This window comes from Seriola dumerili, unplaced genomic scaffold (genome assembly GCF_002260705.1).
Source record: "Seriola dumerili isolate Sdu_G_001 unplaced genomic scaffold, Sdu_1.0 BDQW01000449.1, whole genome shotgun sequence".
NCBI lineage: Eukaryota > Metazoa > Chordata > Actinopteri > Carangiformes > Carangidae > Seriola > Seriola dumerili.
In genome coordinates, this window is record NW_019174704.1 from 1,283,245 (window position 1) to 1,299,885 (window position 16,641).

Consider the following 16,641-nt stretch of genomic DNA (forward strand, 5'->3'; position numbering starts at 1 on the left):
TATTGAGGATATTGCTGCTGAGAAAGTCACAAAGTCAAAGTGTACCTGCCTATGACTAAATTTAAATGTAATAATAGGTACGAGAAGCCCTAAACTGAGGTATACAATAATAATAATAATAATAATAATAACAATTATTATTATTATTATTATTTATTTATATAGCACTTTTCAATACAGATAACAAGGTGCTTCACATGAATCAAATACAAACATCAAAACAAATCAAAGTGAAATGCAAATGAAATTAAAAGACATCACACAATAAAAGCATTTTTATAAAAGTGTGTCTTAAGTGAGATAAAAACGGAGAACTGACTCTGCAAGTCTGATCTCCTCTGGTAGCTTATTCCCTTGAGGGGCCCTGACAGTAAAGGCCCTTTGGTTTTTAACCTAGACCTTGGAATGGCCAGCAGCGAACTACCAGAGGATCTCAGTCTGCATCCTGGTTCATAAGGGGGAAAAGGTTCAGAAATATAAGGAGGGGCCAGCCCAAGTCTGGCCTGAAAAGTAATTAAAAGAGTTTTCAAATCAATCCTAAAATAAACGGGCAGCCAGTGAAGGGACGCAAGGACCAGAATGATGTGGGCACATTTTTTTGGACCTGGTTGGTAGCCAAGCTGCAACATTCTGAACTAACTGCAGGTGATGGATTGATTTTTGACTGAGACAGGTGTAGAGAGAGCTGCAGTAGTCAAGGCTGGAGGAAATAAAAGTGTGGATTAGTTTAGGGTTGTGGCACAAACTAGAACCATGGCTATATTTCTGAAATTATAAAACCATGATTGAACAACTTTCCTCACCTTCCTCACCTTCCTCACCACAGATCCAGATGCAACTCTGCCTCAATAGCCAACAGATTGAATGTATACATTTCACAATCAACCTTAAAATACAGAATATTAATGTGTAATGTAATTTGCCCCAGAATTAACAAAAAGGAATAAAAAAAAAACTGTTAAATTGAGTTGAAATGAACATATGTCCTCCAAAAAGTTAATCTGGACATGTCAATCTAATCGTTGATATGTGCTTTATAGTGTACGGTGCCATGTGTTGCAGTGAGCTGTGTGGATGATGCAGTAGAGTGAGATGTGTGTGTGTGTGTGTGTGTGTGTGTGTGTGTGTGTGTGTGTGTGTGTGTGTGTGTGTGTGTGTGTGAATGAAGTTCTAAGATTTCAGGAGATAAAACAGACTTCATAGCCTCATAACACACTTGTCTTTTCTCCTTAAAAGCTGCAAAGTTAGTTTCGGTTCTCATGGGACTGAAACCTTTCCTCCTCTAGGCTGCAAAGCACGTTTTGTGTGGGATACTGCTCTGCCCAACTATCATGCAGTTGCCACCGTTGTGTAAAACGAACACATCCTTCCTGTCCTTATGTGTCCAAACATGCCAAGCTATTACATTTTTAATTTGGCGCAACTCAGCTGTTAACCACCAGACGATATCGTTGTGCTTTGGCGTCAGATTAGTTAAGGCGGATCAGTCGATCTGTACCGCCCCTAGTTTACTGCCTCCAAGCATCTTTCACTCATGTCATCCCCCTCCAGCCTCCCCCCACCACACATCTACCTATCTACAACTTAAATAGTTGCTGCAAGCCAACACCAATCCCAGTTAACAGGGCTATCTGAGCTGCTGTTACATCTACGCTTTGCTTAAAACAACCCTCATCAGATTTAGCTTCATCTTTGCGCGCAGTCGGTGCCAACTAAAGTGGGACAGTTTTTGCCGTTCAATAACATTTTTTTATGTGGGAACAGGAGAAATTGGCCCAGAGTATTCCTTAGAAACCAACGGTGAATTTACAGGGGAGCATGAACGGAAAGAATGGCGCGTACACAGTCACCGTACCAAGCATATACCCAGAGAAACCCAAAGAGCTGGAGGAACGGGGACACTGGGGGACCAAAGCCGAGTTCATCCTGACTGTCATGGGCGCCGTCATCGGACCCGGGAATATATGGAGGTTCCCCTACTTGTGCTACAGGAACGGCGGAGGTGAGTGATTTTACATTGCAACTTTTGCTCTCAGTTGTCAGGCGCTGTTTCCAAAATGAACAACCTCAGACGATTATTGATGATGCATTTTTAATCTATTATCTTCTCTCTCGGCGCATTAAGGAGTAAAGATCGTCTCTTTCTTGCAGGTGTGTTCTTCATCCCATACATCTTATTTATGTTTACATGCGGGATCCCCCTGTTCTTCCTTGAGACTGCTTTAGGACAATACACCAGCCAGGGAGGAATCACATGCTGGAGGAAGATTTGTCCGCTTTTCCAAGGTAAATTTAAAAAATGATTTCCCTGTATTTTGTTTTGAACATATTCTGATGATAAATTCAATGCGTCATCATATTTTGTCAAGTCTGTTTTCATTTTCGCCGAGCACCGCGTGCGTAATTACGCACAATTTCTGCCCTTTTGACCGTCTCACGACCGCATCGATTTGGAACAGAAACCTTCTCTGTTTTTAATCACTCTTTACTCAAGACAGTGTCACGATACTAAAGTAATGTTTCAACTTCAAAAACCAAAAAATAAAAATCAAGTGACAGAAAATGCTCTTACTTTGGTTTGGTGCATTTTTCATTTTTCCCCTGCAAATTAAAAAACACAGATGATAATTAAGTTAAATTGGCTAGGCTAGTGTGATATACAGTGATATTATTTCAATTGAGAGGCATTAATTAACATTGTGGAAACTGATATCCATATTCCCTAAATAAAGAGCATCTAAAAAGTCACCAGCAGAGGTCCCCATCACCCACTGTGAAGGTTAAAACATTTACGTGGTTTTAAGTGATAAATAATAATAATACTTTTCTTTTTTTTTCTTTTTTTAAATCAGAGGTCTCATTTGACTTTTCCATTGCAAGTCTGCAAATATTCATGTGACATGAACATGCATGCACCCCGACACAAATCCATAAATATAATGTACATGCACATACTGCCATCAATTAGGGACGTCACACCACACACACACATACACATAGGCAACACTTTTAAAGTGATTGTAATGTGATGTAAATATTGTAAATCATATATGATCATGTCTCATATATGAGAATGTCACTGTTCACTATCTGCTCAATTTATCTAGCGTATTTTTGATCGTGAAGATATGTTGTGACCTGAAGTAGAAAAGCCTAACCAGGGACAGGGGTCATAAATTAACCTAAACCCTATATGCAATACATCTGTTTCATGTTATTGTAACCTGTTACAAGGTTTCTTGTCCCTGACAAAAAAAAACAACGAATCAATAAATAATAAAAGAAACACCTTAGCTACCATTGAATATTTGAATGTGTTGAGGAACACTTGGGTGATGTTTATGAAAAAGTAAAAAAAAAAAAGTACAAAAGAAAAGAAACTCCCTGACTAATCTTACATTCCTTTTTTCTCAGGCATGGGCTATGCCAGTCACTTAATCATCGCATTCAGTGCAACCTCCTATGTCATCATCATGGCATGGGCGTTCTTTTACCTGTTCTTATCCTTCAGTAAAGATTTGCCTTGGGCCTCATGTGGACACTACTGGAACACAGGTAACCTGCCCTGCAGCTAAAAATCGCAAAAAAAAAAAAAATTGTCATGAAGAGTCTCTCCTAAGCTGACATCAAGTTTGATCAATAATTTCTCTGAAATATTGTTGAAAAGCGTGTTTATTATATAACACGCTGGCGTCTAGCTGGCGTGTAGGGTGAATTATACTGGGATATCACTAGACTGAAATATCACATCGACATAGGTCTTCAGACCCTTTGCTGATCTGGGGAAGGATACAAAAACATTTCTGCTCCACAATTCTTAAATAGAAGAAGTTTGGAACAACAAGGAATTTCTAAGGGGTCCGTGGTCTGATGGGGTATTAATACTTTCTGAATGCACTGAATGTCATTAGTGTTGAAAGCAAGGGCCTAAATTAATGTAAACATGCTGAAAAATAGTTCTGTGCTAACTACAACAAAATAGGGATCCATGCTTTGTAAGAAAAACACTCCCAATATAGTACAATGTAGTACAACTTTTACTTTGAAACTGAGCATCTTTCTTCACAGCATTCACAGTGTTTCATTCTTTTATATTAGACTCATGCTTGGACCTCAACCATCCAAATCTGAGCCTCAGCATGACATCCAGACAGAACACCACTCTTCCTGTTGTGGAGTTCTGGCAGTAAGCATCTACTCGACTCACGCAAGTTAAACTGAATGCTGTTTTCCTCTTTTTGATCCCTGTCCTTCCCTCTTCTCACTATCTTCTCTTTTCTGAATCCCAAATCATTCCAGATCCTCTCTTCCTCTCCCCTCCACTCCCACCCACACATTTTGTTTATGCTGGACCACAACAGTGGGGCCAGCCCTATAAATGTCAGTGAGTGAGTGAGTGAGTGAGTGACTTTCTCTCTGGGTGATCATTTTACTAGTAAACATAGCTGAAACCACAGCACAACCTTTGCCTTTAATTTATGTGTTTGCTGATTTTGTCAGACAATGTCACGATAATGAAATCAGGAATTTAACAGTGCAGAGCAGTGGCTTGGAAATGGCTTGGAAGTGAGTGCTGGTTAACATGTAGTCCTAATGGACTGCGTGTCACTAATTCTAGCATATTCTTATGTCTGACAACAGAAACAGAAAAACATGTAAATGAGAACACCTTCATTGGCTGTATTAAAATACTGTATGTGAGCACAAAGACTATAGAACAAAGAGATAAAGGGCTCCCAACTTCTGAGTCTCTCCCCTCCCTCCCTGTCACTCATCCACCTCCGCATCCTGAAATCTTCTTCTTCTTATACAATTAACTTTCCCTTCCTTTTACTCATCATTCATGTTTTGCTCTCCCTCGCACCCACATCATTGCTCTGCTCCCCTCCCCTCCTCTGTCCAGGCGCCGGGTTTTGAAAATCTCTAGTGGTATCGAGGAGGTGGGCAGTCTGAGGTGGGAGCTGGTCTTGTGTCTAATCCTGACCTGGGTCATTTGCTATTTCTGCGTTTGGAAGGGCATCAAGTCCACAGGAAAGGTTAGCTGAAATACTGTACAACATTCAAGAATGTTTCTCACGTTTTTGTAGAAATATCCCCAAAATGCTGCTCCAAATGAAAGTTTTCAGTGGCTTAGTTTCATGAATTACCACAACTAAAACTACATTTTGTTCATTGTAAGCATTGTTTTAAGACTACAGATGTAGAGGATTGCATAGCGTTTGTTTCTCTGATGTAAAATTAGTAAAAATCTGTTTAACTGAGACACTGTTTACATCCAAGTTTTATTGAATGTCCTCTGAAGGATAAATGGGGCGTTGTCTTAGTTCAGCCAAAACACTAACATGTGTTTGCATCAGCTGATTATCTTTAAAGTTGTTTTTATTTGTGCTTCCATGCTGCTGGCTCATTAATACCATATACAGTATCAGCTGTTAAGTGAGTAAGTACAATCCAGTTATATTCATACAAGCACAACAGGGCCTGCATAAGCTGCCAGCTCTCACTATCACTACACAGACACCCTCATGCCAATACTGCTTGCTGCCACATCTTTATCCAATGCCCAAACCTTTGCCCCAAACCAAAGCTGCAGTGCAGAGTTCCTCTCCACAATAGAGTTAGTTTTTTTCAGAGCTCCCTTAATAAGCAATGTCTTCAGTGCTATATCTAACATCTTTAAAATATTGTCAGTAAATGGCCAGTTCCTTGACGTAAGTGTCTCTGAATGAGTGAATTCATTTTCTCTCAGTTTCATCGCCTACTTCGTTCTAGAAATTTACAAAGCTGCAGTGCGTTGGGAGCAATACCCTTCCACACACACAGGACCCACTCCAAAAAGTGATTTAAACACTTCCAGTTAGAAATGATGTCATCTAGGGTCACATTTCACAGTTTTGGTCCATAGAAGAGAGTCACCAATATACATTATGTAGCTGATAATATGGCAATTTGACTCTGCTATACATTTGAGACTAGTCACAATCAATGAAACAAACTGTCAAAATCATATACATTTGGCAAAGACAGCAATGCAGCCAGTATACAATACAGTAATCCAATTGGTATAGTCTTTCATACTCTTAGTTCGGTTCAAAACCAGATGCTATGTCATAAACATTTCGCTGCCTAGTACCAGGATCACCTCCTGTTCTTTCATATGTTGGGAACTGATTGTTTTAAAATTAGTACACATCGGTTAAATGTTGAAAACAGAAGTCATTCATTAAGCTAAAATGTTGAACATTTGCTGTTTGCAGCTCCTCAATGTAAGGATTTGCTGCTTTTCTCTGTTTTATATCATTATAAATTGATTATAAATCTTTGGACTTTTGGTAGAAGACAAAACATTTGTAAAAATCACATTGGCTTCTGAGAAATTGTGATCAACAGTTTCTTTTTACTAGAGTCACATTTTAAAAGCGAATTAATTGATTGACTGAAAAGAATCTTCATTAGTTTCAATCTTTACATTACAGATGTCAATGCTCTTTTCTTTCAGGCTGCCTTCTTCACAGCCACCTTCCCCTTCATTATGCTGTTGGTTTTGCTCATACGTGGCGTTACCCTACCGGGGGCAATTGATGGGATCATTTACTACCTCTACCCTGATATCTCTCGCCTGTCAGATCCCCAGGTAAGACCACACAGACGATATTTAGACCAGAAGAACCACAGCATTGTTTCCTCAGAGACATATGCACACACACTAACACATGTTTGTTTGACCTTTTCAGGTGTGGATGGATGCTGGTACTCAGATCTTCTTTTCTTATGCCATTGGCCTTGGGTTCCTTACCTCTCTTGGGAGTTACAACACTTACAACAATGACTGTTACAGGTAAGTGCAATGCTATTCTAGCAAAATTATCCTGCTATGAATAAAATGTTACCGTCTCTGAATCCTTAAAAAAAAGTTTAAGGAATTGAAGGAGAGTGCGTTTTTTTTCTGTTACATAATTTATCTGCAGCCTGCAGCAGCAGATTGTTTTTGTGTGTGGGAACTTTTGTTTACTTTTAAGTGAAATTTGATGCAACAAAGCCAAGAATGACTTCAGAGGGAAACAGAAAAGTCAGATATTGAAAATAAGCATGAGGTCAAAACATTTCATGGGGGTGTGATTAACACAGGGAATGAATAAATTCTTCTCCTGGCTTGTAAAATGAGCATCCACCTCTGCAACACTTTGTATCCACTCTCCAGTTGCGTGCACATTTCTAGAACTGGATTCATTTTCTTTTCAGGGACTGTTTCTACTTGTGTCTGCTGAACAGTGCCACCAGCATCGTGGCAGGCTTCGCCATTTTCTCTGTTTTGGGTTTCATGACATACGAACAAGGAGTGGATATATCTGAGGTGGCAGAATCCGGTAGGTACTGGCTCAGTTAAGTTCAACTTTAGGCTGAGCATTAGAGTCACAGTTTTAATTATTTCCTTTGAGTCTTTTTGGGGAAGCTGATAGTCAGATACTGCAACCTGCACCACTACTCTTTGCCCTTTGTGGAAACTGTGCAGAGTCTTGTGATGTTTCTTTATCCTTATCCCTTTAATTTTCCAACCTAAGATGCTTTCTGGCAGACTTGATACCTTCTTCTGTCATGTTTAGTTTTTCTCTTTGATGTTTTACCTTTAATTTAAAGCTTGCAGCTCAGTTCGGGTGAGAAAGATTACTGCTAACAACAAGAAGTAGAAATGAAGTCCTCAAGACATAAAAGATTTATGCTATGACCTGTATTTTAGGAACTCAACGTTTTACAATTGAACTGAATTGCAAACCACAAATCAAAGTCATTGATTCCCATTTGGAAAATAAACATACAAAAAACACTTAATGCCCACATTTTGCTTTGTGAAGCCAGGTCACCTTGTCTGCCTTTGTTGCCTGTGGTAAATGGTATAATGGTCTGACTTTAGCCATGCTACTGACATGGCTTTGGGTATAGCATTGTAAGTCTCTTAGCGAGTTCATCACTTTGGCCCAAACTTTAATATCTCAACAACTACAACATGGCATTCTTTGTGTATTTCGTACTAATTAGCACATGCTTACATGCTAAACTAAGACAGTCCACATTAAAAGGTTCTGTAAACGATCGTCACTGCCACTAGATATACTGTATCGCTTGACCACCAGCATATCAGACCAAAACAAATGCCACACTTCCGGCCTCCGTTCGGCCACGATCTCCCCTCTCCTTCCCAGTCAGCAAGGTGCTACGAAGCCCAGTGAAAGCGGCCGTAAATCACACAGCGAGTAGCACAACAGAATAAAGTTACCGTGAGTACACAGAGCCAACAAAAACAATCAAGCCAAATCCAACTAGCCCGTACTAGCATTGCCGTGATATTCTCCAAAACATGCTGATGCTGGGCAGTGAGCCAGCTAGTAATAGCAACATTTGCCAAACAAATTCATAATTTGAGTAACGCAAATTAGGTAACGTTTTCATGCCTTTTTTAGCCGGATACTAATGAAAACAGACATGTAGCATTATGTAGCCATGAAGTTACTTACACATTGAGGAGAAGAAAAGCCATTTCAGAGTCAAGCTGGAGTCCTTTAGCAGCTAGTAGGGCTCTCCATCTCCAAGACAGACCAGTATTAGTTCCATTGTCGGAGTGGGAAAGACACTCAGCCTCTGACCACCGCCGGAACTGACCGCAGGAAAGGCCCCGACAGAGCCGGTAAAAACTTAGAAAACTTTATGGGTGTTTTGAAGGTCCACCGCTGATAGTCCCCATGGCTAGTCCGTTTGTGCTCTTGTAGTATCTCCTTTATCTCCTAAACTTTTTAGACAAAAAACTTTGTTTCTTCAGTGGAGGAAAGTATGGAAGGTGGCTTTCACCTGAACGCTGCATAGGCTACTGTGCTGTGACAAGTCCTTTACCAGGAGGGACTCACATGTACTACCACGCACGCCTAGGTGCAGTACCACTAAAGTAATGCCAGACCAGATACCAAAACAAAGGGCAGAGGAACTCGTTTGTTGCTATAATATTGGTAACATCTCGTTCACAAAACCTTAAAGCCTGCCTATTAGCATTGTTATTGTGAGCATGATTACAAGCCAACATTGACATTGAGCCCGGCTGTACCTAAGCACAGCACAGCAAAACCCCTGCATTGCTTTAGGGTTAAGGGGGCAGCATGTCACTGAGGTCTCCAAGCCAAGAGTTTAACAGTTAATACTGTTGTTTGATGGTGCACTTTAACCATTTGGCTAGTTTGAGAAATTTTAAGTGGGTCAGAAACTAATAATGCTACTGCATTACTGCTTCTCATTTTCTCCACTTGTTTGCTTTTTCAGTCTTTATTAATGTTTTCTTCATGTCTGTGCTTCAAATGCAGCATAAAAACAATCAATTCACTGAATATCCTTCCTCCATTTTTGTCTCAAGTCGTTATGTTTTGGGCTCTCTGCCACTGCACATTTCGTGAGGTGTGGCTTGATCACTCTGTCTTGTGAAAATCACACATTCAAAAGTGAACATCCTCAACACAGGAAAGTGAGAAACAGATAGTGTTGTATGTGCACACAAGTGACATTTTTGTCTGTCGCCAATTTATTTATTATATCTTGTTACATTCTATGTGTGTTGTGTGTGTGTGTGTGTGCAGGCCCAGGGTTGGCTTTCATTGTCTACCCACGAGCAGTAGCCATGATGCCCGCACCTCAGGTGTGGTCAGTGTGTTTCTTCATCATGATCATTCTGCTTGGACTGGATAGTCAGGTACCAGCAAAACCCCTCTGAATGAATGAATGTTTGGAATGAATGAATGATCAAAGCTCTGACTCTCTTTCCTGCCACTGACTCTTTCCAGTTTGTTGGTCTGGAGTGCTTGATGACATCAGTGGTTGACCTGTTCCCAACTTACCTGCGTCAAGGCTACAGACGTGAGCTGCTTCTGCTGGCTATATGCTGTACCTGCTGTTTGCTGGGACTCTCACTGGTCACTGAGGTTTGTACAGTCGATTTCATAAACCTTTCTCTGTGTTTTTTGCCTTATTATTTATCTAGCATTTAATGTGTTTTAGAAACTGGTCAAATATTACAGAAAGCAAAGAAGAGAAAGCAGCATAGGAGGAATAAAAGCAACAAAAAACTCAATCAATCAAGCAGAAATGGAATATAATATTCATAATTTTGTTTTCATTAGCGTATAATCAAATGAAACTAAGACCCCATTCAGACCTGACTCTCAGCATGTCAGTTTACACCTGGCATTAGAATGCCTCGCCATCGGGTCTAACACCCCCACTCAATATGCAAATAAACAAGTATGTGTCGTTGTTTTTATCCAGTCTGACTATGACAGTTGGGTGTGTTGTCAATGTGTTTTTGAGAGAGAGAGCATGACAAGGAGGGGCTGAGCGAATCGTTGCACTGTGCACAGCTCTACAATGAGATAACGTTTTAGCCATTTGAAATGGTAAAAATTTTTGGTTCATTATGAAACTGTGGTGGGGACTAATTAGAGTGTGGCAGAGAACTTCATTTGAGTAGGCAGTCTTTCAGTGTGGCCCAGGACAAATTTGCATTCACACTGCTAAAAGAAGGTGGCCCAGACCACCTCTGAATGTGGTCTGAGGGATCGGATCTCAAATGCCACTGTAGGTTCTCCTACGTGCTTGGAAAGGGAGGGGTGAAAGGAGTTGTATTCTGCAACCTCACTGATGGACGCCACGAAATCCTACACACTGGCCCTTTTAAAAAGCGGCTCAAAAGATAATACAGGCAAACACTGGAAACAAGGGAAACAGCTAGCCTGGCTCTGACAGTAATAAAATCTGCCTACCAGGCAGGACAAATTAACACATTATATCTCTCTTGTTTAATCATTACAAATAAATGAAGGGTAAAAATGACAGTATGTTGTTGTACATGAGGTTATGTATAGGACTATGTTTTGGCTGCCAGGCTAACCGCCTCCTCTTGTTTCCATTCACCAGCTGTGGCAGCACTCAAGCTGCTACATGCCAGTTCCAAAAAAGCAGAAAAATTGGCCGCGGTTGCACTCTGAACCTCCCTTTTGCCACTCTGCTACAGAGAATGTGGAAAAGCACGCCAAACCAGCCAGCAGTCTTTCTTGCCAATTTCAGTGTTACACAAATTAGTTTCTCACACCTAATAAATCTTAATCCTGTGTAACAACCGAAGACATCATTTTGATGCATTTACAAAAAAGGAGTGGCAGAGCTGTCAGAGAGCTGTCATCTCACATGGGGATTTTCCATTCAAATGAAATAATAATACATATAGCATGTATTGTTAATTGGATGATTAAGGAAAAACTTGAGCTGAAGCTTAACTGAAGCCACTGCTAAATGCAACAATTGAATGGAGGATTAGGTTATAGGATTAGTGTCTGTCTTTAATCATTAAAGCTAAGAATATAAGGAAACCCCTTTGTTGATGATGAATTTGCTTGTTGCATAAAATGATAATGGGATCATGGCTGTTAGTGTCCAGGGTCATTATTTTTGTTTATCAGTATTTATTCAAATGACAGGTGAAAATTAGATGAAATGCAAAGATATACTGTAGATGATTAGAAACAGTCCCTTTGGAGCTCAGTACCAACATTTTTTTTTTTTTTTTTGCAGGATAAGTTTTGTATGAAAATGTCATTATATTAACTGTTTATATTGATGAAAATTTGTATCACTGTCCTTGTTTTTAGGGTGGGATGTACCTGCTCCAGCTGTTGGATCATCATGTCTGCAGTGGCACCACCCTGCTCCTCCTCTCCTTATGTCAGTCTGTCAGCATTGGCTGGGTCTACGGTAAGTCACAGACAATACAATCAACCATGTATAAACTGGATCATGGTTAAAAAAAAACAAAAAAAAAATGGATACAGGTCTTCATCACATTATGAAATACTAGGGTTACAACTATTTTCATTGGGGCCAAGACTACTGTTTGCACATTTGATATGCTGATAATTTGAAGTCAAAGATGAGACTGACCTTTTTATGTTATCTTTTCTTTTCCCCAAAGGTCCTGACCGTTTCTATGACAACATCACAGAAATGATTGGTTATCGTCCATACCCATTCATGAAATACTGCTGGCGCTACACTACCCCCCTCTTCTGTTTTGTAAGTCCTTTCATTCACTCTTGTGTGATTTGTTTCCTCCATGTGTCCTGATATCTCTCGTCTCATGTCTGTTTGATGTGTGATTATTCATGTAACATGCCATGTACAGCACTTTCGTGAGAGGGGAAAAAAAGATGACAACCCCAGTGGGAATTAACATGGAGATCAATCACAGGCACATATGCACACAGCTGTGGATACACAAACATAGATGGTGGATTTATTGTATTTTTACAACCATATATCACTCGTCTTTACCTTTCCCCCTTTTCACTCTTGAAGTTATCTTGCAATCCTTCATTGCCTGCAGAACTTCACACCCCAGACACCCAACTTCAACTATGGTCATCCAGGGGTGGAAAGAGTACTGAAAAAGTAAAGTAAAGTAAAAGTACTTTAGTAAAGACAGAAGTTTTAAGTCGGTTAAAATGCACTCTTAGTAAATAATACTGCATTGCATTTTTAAAAGGGGGAAGGGGAGATGTAGAAATTTTATATGGTCATAATGATGTTTTATGATAGAACTATTAAATTAACAAGCATCTTTAACCTACGAGTGCATTACAGTACCAATGCATACATGCGGTTTAAAACAATTAAGATTATCATCTCAGAATTCTGAGATATGATCTTGTTAATTCAGAAAAACAGAGCTGATTTTTTTTTTCTTAAGTAAATGCATTACACTTATAGGTGTCAATGTATGTATGTAGCGATTAAGCTACATAAATATAATGGAAATCAGCAGAACAGCAGAATAAAGCATCATTAAGGCAGAGACTGTGGAGATACAAACAATATAAACTCCACAGCGGCTGCAGCCACAAAAACACATATATTACATTTTTAAAAAAGAGACAGCAGTATTTGCACACAGTGTAGTGCCTATATGTCTAGATATAGTATATAACAACAGTATATAAGGACTCTTGTCTTGTCAGTGTCTTGTCTTTTCAGTGTCACACTTATCTAATTACATACTGTAACGTTTAACTTAACATGAATCCACTCTGTCTCTTCTCATCACAGGGCATCTTCATCTTCTCTATTGTCAAATACTCCCCACTGAAGTTCAGTAACAGTTACGTTTATCCACTCTGGGCCAACATCTTGGGCTGGTTCATTGCCACGGTCTCCCTCTCGCTCATCCCACTTTTTGTGTTTTATAAAATGATGCAGGGAAAAGGCACTCTTCGACAGGTAAGCATGACCCTCTCTTTTCTCTGAATTACAGAAGCACTGTTAAGCAGGGGTTAAAGTGGGCCAGAATGATTCAGAACTGTGTCCTGCTGTCTTCGATTAATAAGTGAATAAATCTTAGTGTCTAAACATAGAGCAAGACAGATGAGCAGACACACACACACACACACACACACACACACACACACACACACACACACACACAAAGGCAGGAGAGAAGATCCTCCTGGCAGATCATCACACAAGGCAACGGTCCTTTTAACTTCACTGTTGCAGAAGAAGCGACACCCTGCTTATCCGGGAACATAAAAAAAGCTCTATGTCATGAATTCATGAGGTTATTATTAAAATCAGCTCTATGTGTGATTAGAAAAAAAAAAAAAAAAAAAAAGAGCAGAGGTCAATAAGTGAACATCCTGGCTATGCACACCAGAATCTTAGGGTTCCCCCATCTGCCAAATCCCACTTCAACCCCTGCTGTGAACTTAATGTTGTTAAAGAGAACCTACAAAGTCGCACTGGAATGTACTGAGCATGGGACAAAATTATTATTGACCAGCCAATGTTGATCCGTAAAACTTTAAACGTCTTAATAGATTATGAGCAGTTTGTGCTTGTTGGCAGTAAAAAAAAAAAAAAAATATATATATATTTATAACTGTGTTGCTGTGAAGGATGCATTCATTAAATAAAATTAAAAAATAAATAAATAAAATAGATGTTATGAAAAATGATGTTTTTATTTGTTAAAAGGTATTTTGGGTCAGTGATCCACCAATCTTAAAGAGCTCTGTGTCTCTGTCTGGATGACTGACACAGCTGAATGTATTTATGTTTGCCTTGCTCAAATCTGCGCCGACGGGGATTGTTGGATTCTGGTTATGCGCAGGGGTTACTGAATACAGTCTGGTCTTGTGTACAATAAGATTCCTGGCTCAAGGATTTTCTTAACAGGATATCTCAGAATGTTCTCCATGTGCAGAAAGCACCCGCAGGATTAGATAACCTGGAAAACATGAACCGTTGACCTTTGAACATATGCAAGTCATTCCACTGCTTGAAAGCAGGAACCCCCCACCCGCCACCTAACAAGTGTTATATCTTTTTTCTTTTGGGCTATGGACCTCCTTTGTTGTCCAAAAACTACTAAAAACAAATCAGTAAGTTACACTATTGCAGTTGTTAGCATGTTCATTCACAATCGGGAATCCGGCCACTGTGGTTTATTTTGAGTCCTGGTGCCATAAACACTCAGCAGCACACCATTCGTTTATTTAAGTCTTGTTTCAGTGATGTAAAAAACTCTGTATTTGTGACCTGTATTTAAAGATTCATGTCTACAGAGGGACTGACACAGATTGTGGAAATCAGAAAGTATTTAAAGATGGACTAGTGTTGTTGTTGGTTTTCAACTTTTGTTCACAATAGCAAAATACATAGAACATCACCACCCTCATCCTCTAATCCATTTTAAAATGAATATTACTGGGAAACTTAGTAGTATATATTGTATTGGTTGGTTGTGAGAAGATTGTTGTTTTTCAAGGTTCCATTTAATTCAGTTGCATTCAGCTTTATTGCAATTAGACGTGTGTATAACAAAGCTTAGTCTCGTCATTCCAAGGCAGTGCAACTTGAAAAAGAAGTGACATATTTATAGAGATAAATCATAATGTGCAAAAGTCTTTTAAAAGACAGGAAAAGTTTGCTTTTACGCTATTAACATACTACTGTTTACAAATATACAGACAGTAACAGTAATATTGTATTCAGCAATAGGGAATGCAGTTTTTTCCTGCTCTGACTGTTTTTTCTCCACCGACTCAGTGAATTTCTTTTCACTCTTTCCTCAGCGTTTCTTGTTGCTCTGTCAGCCTGTGGACGACCTCCCCTTGGATCAGAAATGCCCTCCTGCACTGGGAACCAATGGCACCACTGCCCACACAGAGCTCAAACCTTTATCCCACACTGGGGAAGAAACACAGTGAGCACAGTCAGATTGGTCAGCTGGGGGGTGTACTGTACATTTGTATCTTCTGGGCTCATATTCATCACATTAAGAGTCAGAGATGAGAATGCTCCAAAAAGAGACAATGTGGGAGTAAAGAAATGATATTGGTTCCTCTTGAGTATTGTAAAGTAATTCCAAAACATGTCTCTTGGTGTGCTTTCTTGCCTCTGAATCTTCTGGAGTTCCCTTAAAGACTTATTTTTATACAAATCTGACAAACAGCTTTAATTTTTAAGTTTTTGAGTAGGTGCAAAGGTGAAGAATTTTTATTTTTAACTTTTTTATTATTATTTTTATCAATCTTTAATTAATTCCAAAATTTTACTTTAAGCAGTTATAATATAGGATCTGGACTCATTGCCACAGGTGATTTAACTTTATCTTTTAAAAAATATTATTTTGCAGGGATAATGAAATTGTCTCATTGTTGTACAGCTGTATATCATCATCATTTAAAGTGTACACATGCTAATATTACAAAGGTCAGTTTGTTAATCACTGACGTGTTTTTTCTATGACTTTCCTCCTCTTTGCTACATCTAAAAGGAACGTTTAAAAAAAAAAAAACACTAATGGGCTTTACGGCACAGTGTCTGTTTTCATTCTTTGATGACGTCTATGAGGAAAGGGTGCACAGAGTGCATCACAGACCATCCCAGGATAGTGTCCCTTTTCCTTCTAACTTGCTCTCTATTCCTCAACCATGTTGATTTATTCTTTTCCTGTTGCCACATTATCAGATGTCCCTCTTGGGCACAATGAATGCTGGTTGTCTGGACACAAGTGCAGATGAAATGCATGAGAGGACACAAGGTGTGATGTTGATGAAAACTTTTGGCCAAATGCAGAAGACGATTGGAGGATTGGCTGACCCTGTTGTATCTCTATTTATGCAACCTTCCTATACAAGTTTGTTAATGTGTATAGTTTTATATTGTAATACTGGAAATTACTTTGATGTTGGTGCCTTTGTCCAATTACTCTATGCAAATAATGGCTGAAAATGAAGCCTATTGGAGCATATTGCAGCAGTTCTGATCCATAACTGTGATATACTGTATATGGTGACAAAGCAAAATCCATGCAATAAAGAAGTGACCTTGTTGTAAAGGATTCTTGGGTTATTCTAACAGACACTTTAAAGACACTAGTGATCCATATTATAATTCTACTTTGTTCAGAGACGTGTATGAAGTGTTTTAGTTGCATTAGTGCAGTTTGAATGTGATATTAACTGTTATGACGCGTTTGTAAGAGGAAGAGTTTCTAGAAAGCAAACAAAAGTGTTTTCATTGTACACGTAGGATACAGAACACAGGGTTCACGGT

At 39.3% G+C, this 16,641-nt stretch overlaps 1 protein-coding gene across 1 annotated transcript; it reads left to right on the forward strand.

Moving 5' to 3' along the window:
- Positions 1–1,597: 1,597 nt before the first annotated feature.
- Positions 1,598–16,406, forward strand: LOC111234341 (sodium- and chloride-dependent GABA transporter 2-like). Its single transcript, XM_022762366.1, has 14 exons — positions 1,598–2,002; positions 2,152–2,286; positions 3,415–3,555; positions 4,099–4,186; positions 4,904–5,036; positions 6,500–6,634; positions 6,735–6,838; positions 7,243–7,367; positions 9,618–9,730; positions 9,822–9,959; positions 11,682–11,784; positions 12,002–12,102; positions 13,132–13,302; positions 15,156–16,406. The coding sequence occupies exons 1-14, from the start codon at positions 1,819–1,821 to the stop codon at positions 15,288–15,290; spliced, it is 1,806 nt and encodes a 601-aa protein (XP_022618087.1). The 5' UTR covers positions 1,598–1,818; the 3' UTR covers positions 15,291–16,406.
- Positions 16,407–16,641: the final 235 nt, after the last annotated feature.

Excerpts from the sequence above, each read along its gene's own strand:
- LOC111234341 (XM_022762366.1), top strand. The coding sequence starts at position 1,819 with ATGAACGGAAAGAATGGCGCGTACACAGTCACCGTACCAAGCATATAC. Across the intron at positions 2,287-3,414 it reads GATTTGTCCGCTTTTCCAAG|GCATGGGCTATGCCAGTCAC; the intron begins GTAAATTTAAAA and ends CTTTTTTCTCAG. Across the intron at positions 6,839-7,242 it reads TACAACAATGACTGTTACAG|GGACTGTTTCTACTTGTGTC; the intron begins GTAAGTGCAATG and ends TTTTCTTTTCAG.